Source organism: Sminthopsis crassicaudata, chromosome 3, assembly GCF_048593235.1.
Source record: "Sminthopsis crassicaudata isolate SCR6 chromosome 3, ASM4859323v1, whole genome shotgun sequence".
Lineage (NCBI taxonomy): Eukaryota > Metazoa > Chordata > Mammalia > Dasyuromorphia > Dasyuridae > Sminthopsis > Sminthopsis crassicaudata.
Window position 1 is genome coordinate 211,985,841 of NC_133619.1, and position 10,014 is coordinate 211,995,854.

Consider the following 10,014-nt stretch of genomic DNA (forward strand, 5'->3'; position numbering starts at 1 on the left):
AGTCTCCTTTAATCTCAGTTACCTCTTCTCTAAAATGAGGGGGTTGAAATTTAATGACGCTATATCTATAATCTTATGATTCTGTGTACAAATATTAACACATACATAAATATTAAGTAATTTGTGAGAAAAGCAGTGGTTTTTTTTTTCAAGGTATTTAAGCTGTGCATTGAAGATAACTAAAGTAATCTCAGAAGGAAAGGTTAAGAAAAAGAGTCTTTCAAGAAACTGTGCACAAAGACATGAAAGGAAGCAGGAGGTTAGAATGTGGTTTGTGAGGAACTCTAAGGCCTATTGGACTGGACATAAAAGTAAAGGGAAAATACTTAATAAAACAAGACGGCTAAACTGGAGACGTGTTGTGAAGAACTTTGTATTTGATTGTTACAAATAATGGGAAGCTCAGGAGTCTGCAGAGGAAGACAATGAAATAGTCACACCTGTGCTTAGCATTATTATTTTGGCAGCTGGATGGACTATGGATTGGAGAGGGGAAACAGTTGAGTCAGGAATATCAATTAGGATCTGAAATAGTTCAGGTGAGCAATGATGAGAAAGGGAAGCTGGGATGATGATCTTATGAGCAAGAACAAGTAGATGGAAATGAAAGTTGTGGAGATAGAATTGACATGACTTGGCAACTGATGGGATATAGAAAAAAGGAAGAGTGAGAAGCCAAGGTTAATAGTAAGATTGAAAGCTTGGTTGGTTAGAGCTCGGGGTTTTTTAAATGAATAATTGCTGAGTGAAGTGAGGTAGGACCAGAAGAACATTATACATAGTAACAACACTGTTTGATGATAACTTTGGTAGATTATTGCTGAGAAGAGATAAATCTAAGATAATTCCAAAAGTCTCTTAATGGAAAATGCTGTCAGCATCCAAAGAAAGAACTATGGAATCTGAATGCAGATGGAAGCATAAATATTTTCACTTTTTTTGTTTTTTCCTTCTGGTTTTTTCTTTGTTCTCTTTTCTTCTTTTATAACATGAGTAATGTGGAAATATATTTAATGTGGTTGTACATATAAAATCGTTTTCAGTTTGTTTGCTCTCTTGGGGAGGACAAGGAAGGAGGGAGCAAAATAATTGGGCATCAAAATGGTATAAAAGTTTATTGAAAAGTTTCTTTACAAATAATTGGAAAAAAAATACTATTAAGTGGGGGGAAAGAATTTAGATGATATATCTTTACTTTTCTTTGATGTTGATACTACTTCATTGATTGTGGTACTGATAATTTTCTTATCTCCTTGAATTAGATCTATTTTTTCTTTTGCTTTGACTGAGATCAAGATTGCTACCTATACTTTTTTTTTTTTTTTTTTTTACTTCAATTGAAGCATAACAGAGTCTATCCCAGCCCCTTACCTTTACTCTATGTATATTTTTCTGTTTTGAGTGTGTTTCTTTTAACAACATATTGTAGGATTGTTTTTGCTCCACTCTATTTGGCTTCTCTTTTATTGTTAAGTTTATCCCATTCACATTTGTGATTACTATGTATTTCTCCACCCTGTTTTTTTTCCTATTTGTCATCTTTCTACTTTCACTCTTTCCTAGTGTTCTGCTTCTATCTGCCACTTCCTCCAAACTATCTTCCCTTCTTGTCAGATCCCTCCCTTTACTTAATCCCCTCCCATCCGGTTTTTTCTTGGGATATGGATGTCTGAAGTCACTTGATTGTGCATATTATTCCCTTTTTGATACAATACTAATGAGAATAAAGTTCAAGCAATAACCATCACCTACCCTCCCATCTTTCTCTTTACTGTAATAGCTTTTTTAGCTTCTTCACTTGAAATAATGTACCCCATTCTACCTCTTACTTCCTTCTATTCTTATATTCTTCCTAATCCCTTCCTTACTTTTATGTCATTTATTCATATTCACCTTATATCTATACTCTCTATGTGTATTCATTCTAGCTATACTATTAGTGTTACAATATTTAAGAATTGCAAGTATCTATCCATGTAGGGATACAAATAGTTAAGCTCCATTGAATCCCTTATGTTTTCTTTTCTCTTTTTCCCTTTTTAGGCTTCTCTTGGGTCTTGATATTAGAAATCATATTTTTTGTTCATTTCTGGTGGTCTTGTGAAAATTTGAAATCCTATTTCATTGAATAGCAATTTTTTTCCAATGGATTTTGCTTAATTTTATTGGATAGGTAATTCTTGTTTGTAGTTCTGGCTCCTTTGCCTTCTGGAATATCATGTTTTTGTGACCTTTCATTATTGTTGCAGCTGCAAAATCTGGTGTAATCCTCGTTGTGACTTACTCAATATTCTTATTGTTCCTTTGTGGCCACTTTCATTATTTTTTGTTTGACCTGGTAGTTCTGTAATCTGACTATAATGTTTCTTGGTATTTTTATTTTGGGATCTCTTTCCTGAGGTGGTCGATGAATTCTTTCAATGTCTGTTTTCTCCTCTGGCTCCAGAATATTAGGGCAGTTTTCTTTGATTAATTCTTGAAAGATGCTGATTATGGCTTTCAAATAGTCGAATGATTATGATATTGTCTCTCCTGGATCTACTTTCCAGGTCAGTTCTTTTTCTAGTGAGGTGTTTTACTTTTTCTTTCTTTTTTTTTCCCTTTGTTTTTTGAGTTTGTTCTGTTAAGGAGTTGCCTTCTTCAGTTAACTTTTTTCTGATGTTTCCCTGAAGCCCATAGGGGATCCTCATGTCTGGTGCTGTACTGAAGGGGTAGGGTAAGATGTCTGGCGGTGCCGGGGGCTCTGGGATTCTGGTATCTTTACTTGGTGCTGATCTGTGGTCCTAGTGCTGGTGCGTGGTATTTGCTGAGACTAGTTGGTATTTGTTCATTTCCCTGGGTCAGCCCAGAGCTATGCTAAAAGCATGTAGAAGTCTGGCAGCTGGAGGATGCCTATTTGTCCAGAGCTGCACTGAAACAGGAGGTGGTTCTGTTTACTTTGACTATGCAGAAGCAGGGGAGGATCCTAGTGTTGCACTCAGAATATCCTGCTATATTTTGCTGAGATAGGACTTACTGCTTGCTTTCTTGGATGCTTCATAGCCTGAGTGAGGCAAACTTTTCTTGCTGGTCTTTCAGGTTTCTTGGCCTAAAAGATTGTTTCACTCTGTCTCTTTGCTGGTTCTGATGTTCCAGAATTTGTTGTGGGATGCTATTTTATGGTCATCGGGTGATGAATATGGAAAATTTATAATAATTTACTGCTTAATTCATTATCTTGGCTCCCGAAAGAATGTTTCCTTTTTTTTTTTTTTTTTTTTTTGGAAAAACTTAGGTATTTTCAAAGTTACTCCGCTTTTCTGTGCTTCTTTCTACATTTTATTTTCTTGTCATCATTTGCATTTTCAACATACTTTGGAAGAAAAATCTTAAAAGACAAAATTAATTTTTCTCTTACAACTAGAAGTAACAAAGACAACTTTTTCCCAGGAAGTTCACACTTCTAGAAAGAGAGAAGCTTTAGAAATCCACAAAAAATTACTAATACTTAAGAGAGATTAAATCAAAACTTTATTTTTCCTCCTAGACTTCTACTGCACAATTGTAGTCTATAGAGGGAAATCTTCAATTCTTAAGAAATGATAGGTGACTCGGTTAAATATAAATTGCATCCAACTTTACATTAAATTTTACTGAATTTATTGGGACTGAGACTAATCATAATCTTTTCATTCTGCCTTCCTTTGATAGCATTACTTATTTAATTTCTTTTGAAGTGGAATAAAACTTTTTTCTTCTGAAAAGCATAAGATCTAAGGATCTAAGAAAATCTTCATACATTCGTTATAAGCTGTTTCTCAATTTTTTTCTAAAACTTTTTGCTGAGGTTTTGAGGGTTCCCATTAGCAAGAATATACTCTACTTTCAAATTAATTATTTTCAAGATAAATACTAAAACCGAGACATTTAATGAATTTTAATTTATCTTTCATCCAATCTAGAACAAATATATTTCTAGTAAGTGCTCTGTTCCCCCCCCCCTTTTTTTTTTTTTTCATTGAAGCTGCAAGTTCGACAACTGGACCAGATCTCAATGCACTAAAACGGGAACCTTCAAGAGGATCCAATAAAGATCCCTCAAATTGGTCTATAGATGAAGTGATGCGATTTGTGAAAGAAGCTGATCCTCAGGCATTGGCACCACATGCAGAGCTCTTCAGGAGACATGTAGGGTACCTTTTTTTCTTTTTTTCTCCTATGTAATAACCTTGTTAAACTACTTCAAATGATGAGTTCACAGTTATCACATGATTAAATGTTGATTCACTTTGATAGAACAGGATCTTTCAAATGACTGAATTTCTGTAAATTTGTACATTAAAAAAGATACAGACTTGAAAATTGAGAATATTTTCTTGTTCCCCATATCTCTTGACAGTAAAAAGAGATATTACAAACAGACAAGAAAAATAGAAGACTTTTCTTTTCGTGATGCTAACCTGTTGACTCATCTGTTGAAGTATCTCATTACTGAAATTTTGGAGTACAAATACTATCTGATATTTCCTGGAAGATGTTACACCAAAGTAAAGCAATTTGCAAAATAACATTCTTTCAAGATCTCTTACCTCTTCAAATTGCTTTATGCTTATTTTTGTATTCTTCTAGTAATATGTATGCTTCTTAAGAGTTAAAGATTTTTGTTTGTTTGTTTTTATCTTATATTTCCCCAGTGTCTAGTACAGTCAGTGCCTTTGTACTTTGTTCCTCTTTGTTTTAGTTCAGGGGAGAGAGAGAGTGAGACATAGACTTTTCAGATTTTGTCTGGATAAGTGATTATATCCAGATGAGCAAGGAGTTCTCAGTGTAAAAAGTCTCCACTAATATCCATCAACATCTCGTCTGGGACTTAAAGTAGTGCTAGGTAGATGTTTGAGACTCACAGAAGCCAAGGGGCATAGCAATGCATTTAATTTAAAACAGAACTTTTTAAACTTTTTCCAGTTGCAGCCCGAAGAATTTTTACACTACCCCAGGTATATTAATATACAAAATAGTTATACAAATAAAACATTTGCTGATAATACATCGTAATTTTGTTATCCCCACATTGTTTTGTGACCCTACATGGGGTCACCACTCATGGTTTCAGAAGCTTTACCCTAAACCATTGAAAAGAGGAGTGGCCTAATGTTTAGTTTACTAAATTAGTAAACTAGTTTATTACTATTAATTATTAGTCAATTAATTTACTTCTTTAGCTAAGAAAAATTCAAGGTTAGTTTGTAGTATTTATTCTTCAAGGAATTCTGTATCTAATATTCAGCTTTAAAATTAATTTCAGAGCTTTTACATTGATCACATTAATATTGGGCTTTGCATCATGATGCTCCTCTATTTTCTGAGCAAGTGAATAACAATTGAGATTGATGTATATATGCTGCCATTTATCTAAATAATATTTACAAATTTATTTTCTAATATTTATAACTTTTAAGTTTACAAAGTTTTCCTATAAATTAATTTCATTTAATATTTATAATAATTTATTTCATTTTACAGTTTAGAAAATCAAAAGTTAAAATAGTTGTAAATTTCTCTGGGTGATAAAATTACGAAGTGGTAGGAATAGGATTTGAAGCTAGTTGTTCTCAGTAGTCATGTAGTGTCTTTTACCTGTGAAGTTTACCACACAGATATTCAACTTTTCTTGAAATAACAAAATGGAAAATTATGCTTTATTTCTTTTTTTTAATCCTTGTTCTTAGTAAATATGTATTATTAAATTTCCTTTTTAAAAATGTTAAAACCTATATTTACAGATTATAGAGAGCCAGGAAGGAGTTCAAATTTGCTATTTGACATTTGTATGTCTCAGGCTTAGTCATAGGTTCTGTGACTTTTAGGTATCCAGATAATGCATATAATGAAATTTTAACTTAACATCCCTGTTTTTTAATTATAATTCTTACTTAATAGATTCTTCTGGGAATACTTTTAGAAATACAAATTTTATTTTTTGTGTTGAACATGAAGATAACTGTTCATATTAACATTAATGTTAAAATTTTTTTTTCTTTTCCTTTTCTCTGTAGGAAATTGATGGGAAAGCACTTCTATTATTGAGGAGTGACATGATAATGAGATATATGGGACTAAAGTTGGGCCCAGCATTAAAGCTCTGCTACCACATTGAAAGACTCAAACAAGGAAAGTATTAGCCAGTGAGAGACACAAAGATTATTGTATTTTTCTGATTGGACTGATTTCTCAGGTTTACAGATACCATTTTTATTTTTAAAATATTTTGCCATGGTATCAAGTTCTCAGTTTGCAGACTCTTAAAATGTGATATTTCTGCTATTTTCAGGAAATGATTCTATTATAGCATTTCAAAATTCATTCAAGGGGTGAGCATTTAACTGACTCTTGCCAGCAGTTATTCAGGATTTATTTTTTAGAATACTTTGATAAATATAATAGCTGTTGTAAGAAATGTCCAAGCACACATTAACTTTAACTGATTTCACATTGAGAACCAAAATAGCTGAATCCCAAAGGATTAAAAAAACAAAACAGAAATGCAGGGGTTTATCAACTTTTATAGTTGTGGCTACAGAAATTTTGCCATAGAATTTAAAAATGCAGATGTGAATCTTAATCTCTTTCTTGATAATCATTTTCTAAAGCTTCAGTGTTCAATTTGATTATGCTTTTAAATGATTTTTCAGAAAGGGAATAAACTTGTGAGTTGTGTTTTTTAAGCAGACATAAGCTTTTTAGAAGTGTGGTCATTCTTGAGAGAAATACAATTATCATATTCAATCAATATTTATTTTACTTGAAAAGATTTTCTTTAATAGTGAACTGTTCAAAGTTGAAAAGTTCAAGATTACTTATAAATGATACACTTCCGGTTTTAAAATATTCCATCTTTTTGCTAAGCTTGAGAATGAGAACATATTCCTCTCTTACACCCATGTATACGGAGCTACATGTCTTCTCTGATTTTAAATATATATATATATACATATATATTTTGCATATACTGTACCATATTTTTCTTTTATCCATATATCTGTAGGTTAAAATGGCGTTCTGTACTACCACAGTGGTAATAATAAACTATGTAGTTTTATTTTTATTATTTTTGGGGGGGAGGGGATACTGCATCATTTGCTGTCATGAGCTTCTCTCCACTTAATTTCCAAGATTGTAAGAAACAGTCAGATTAGTTTTCATCAAGGGAAATGTGCTCTACACAAAAATTCATGTAGTATCCAATTCCAAATCATTTTATCCTGGAACACACATTTATTATTTGCCTCTTTTTTGGTATTAATTTAAAGATTATGTTTTTCATAAAGAAATGGTGTATTATTCATCTTTATTGCTTTACATAAAGTTTGGTGCTGTTTATATAAGCTATGATGTTTTCCCAATAGTATAAGCTGCCAATAACATTTACATCAGGGATAAGAATGTACTTAATGTTCTAGGGCCTCTATTTGCTGAGAAAAATGTAATCTCAAATGATAACTTTTATAATGTTTATTACATTTTTTATAAAAGATCTCTTGTCAAAATTTGTATTTTTGCAAATTGCTTTTTTGAGAATGCTTTGCTTTAGTTAAAAATCTTCAGGTTATCGAATGAATATTGCAATATTATATAGTTAAACAGTGTTAGATGGTCAGATTTTACATTTTAAATGACATCTATGTAATTTTAATGTAGCTAGTAATTATTCAAGAATTATTTTTACTATAGTTGCATCATTTGAGTTATGTTATATCAACCAATTTGTAAATTGTCAGTATATATTTGATCAAAAACATAAAATACTTTAAAAGTATAGTATATTTTTCTGATTAGAAAATTTGTTGATGATTTTGTTATCAAAACTTCAGGCATTGTTGATTTGTACATATCACATTGCATGGATTTATGGATTGTATGGATTTATTTTAGATATTAGCAAAATAAGTGCCCCCACTTAAAAGGGTTAAATTTCTGCATTTCTCATAGAGTTGACTTTTTTTTTTAATTGCAATTATATTTTAGGTAAATCAGTAATTTCCCTAGGAATGAAATGTTTACTTACTTGTTGGAATCATATGAACGCAGGCACAAGAGTACCATTTGGGAAATTATATGGATTGTCTTCAATCTCAAAAGTGGTGCTACTGGCCATCATATTTATTTATCTCTGCAAGTAGAATTGAAAAATCTAAGATAGCAATAGTGATATTTCACTAAGTTAGGGACTTTATACTGCTTTGAAGCTATAACTTCTTTTCCATTAAAAAGTTGATGAAGTTTCATCACCTGGTACAGTTAGTAACATTCATCCAACTATGAGATAAATCTATAAACTCAGTTTCCAGAGTGACTGCATCTTCTTATGGTTTGCTCATAGTTAATGTCTTTGTTATTAGCTTACCGAATATAGTTGTTGTTGTTGTTGTTGTTGTTGTTGTTGTTTTTGCTTTATTCCCTGCGTTTATCAAGTTGCCTGAAGTTTCACTTCATATTGTCCTCAAACTGTATTTTTGCCTGCCTTTCTCATAATTATCATATATCAGTCCACTTCACCCCACCCAGCTCTCAAATATTCATCTTTCTTTAGCTTTTCGGACCAAATTTTTAAATTAAATTTAATGTCTTTTTTCATTGTGTTCTTTAGACATAAAAATGGGATAGCTTATCAAAGTAAGATTTCTTTATAATAGGTCTTGGCTTAATCATAAGCCCTGACTCTGCATTGTCCATTTTCTCATTTGGCTACTTAAGATACCAGGAGGGACAGAATATCATATTAAAAAAATTTTTTTTAGAAAAATCTGCAAATATATTACAGATTAGAAAATTTTGTAAGAAAATTATAACTCATATTAATTTCCATATTGTTTCTTAAACCTCAACTGCAGTTGTTTAAAGTGAGTTGAAAAAATTTGTATCTGTACCAGGTGATTAGTGTTGGAGAATGAATCAAAAATATATTGAAAATGGTACCATAGTGAGCATAAAGAGTCAATTCACATGAGCATAGTAAGCAGTTTACTTTTTCCAAGAAGGACCAAGGTAAATATATCATTGTGCAAATAAATAATACTTTAGTAGAAAATTTGCCTTATTTTCTTATTTCTACAGACTGTGTGAAATCTTTTGTTTATAAATACAGATATGACACAAATCACTTTTGTTAATTCCATTACCATTATTTCACACTGTATTATAGCATAATCCCTAAGTATAAAAAATATATTTTAAATGTAATTTCAACAGGGATGTTGTATAGAAATAATTAATAAAGTGTTTCATATTTTAATAGTTTTGATATTTATTTGTTGAGCTATTAATTATCAGGCAGAAATTGCTAATAGTTTTATTACAAGAAACCTTTTATATTCAAGGGGAAAAGTAGGAAAATTAGAAACAGTGATTAAGAAAAAGTGATTCTTAGAAACTTTTCAAGTTCCCAAAAATAGCTTGTTTTTTAAAAATTAACAAATTAAATATTTCTCCTATAATAATTTTTTTTCCTCACAGTTCAATAATCAGTTAAAAACTATAGGTTTTACTAGCTTAACTCATACATTTCAAAACCTGTAATTCGATATCTGTAGTTCTTCTGAAAGTACATATTTGGTTGTTTTGCTTTTTTTATTCTATCATGTTAACTAGGCCAACATTGAGAAATAAGGATTAAGAACATAAAAACTCAAAAGATTTCCAGCATTTGTACTAAACTTAAATAAATTTTTTTTTATTTCACCAGAGGGCAGTATTCACAACTGAATGGATCACAGTTGATTAAGAAAATAACTATTTGAACTAAATAAGTACAAATAATTTAATTCCTGTGCCATTTTACATCTCATTCAGGGAATTACAGAAGCCATCTTCAAGATAATTAAATCAAAGACAAGTTAATAAAAAGACCATGAAGAAATTATAACAGTTCTTGGATAGAAGAGGTTTTACTTGCAGTTCTTTATCTTTACTCTTAAAATATAGCCTTTTCTGCACCTAAGTAATTGAGGACTTCTGGATACATTTTCACTTTTTTGG

At 31.2% G+C, this 10,014-nt stretch overlaps 1 protein-coding gene across 1 annotated transcript in view; it reads left to right on the forward strand.

Moving 5' to 3' along the window:
* The window catches only part of SCML2 (Scm polycomb group protein like 2), a 137,814-nt gene extending 128,601 nt beyond the window's left edge, over nt 1-9,213 (forward strand). Inside the window, exons 14-15 of the mRNA XM_074299888.1 lie at nt 4,004-4,167; nt 6,036-9,213. Of these exons, the coding sequence (XP_074155989.1) occupies nt 4,004-4,167; nt 6,036-6,161 (290 nt within the window). The 3' untranslated portion in view covers nt 6,162-9,213. The remainder of the gene's footprint in view (nt 1-4,003; nt 4,168-6,035) is intronic.
* The last annotated feature ends 801 nt before the right edge of the window (nt 9,214-10,014 follow it).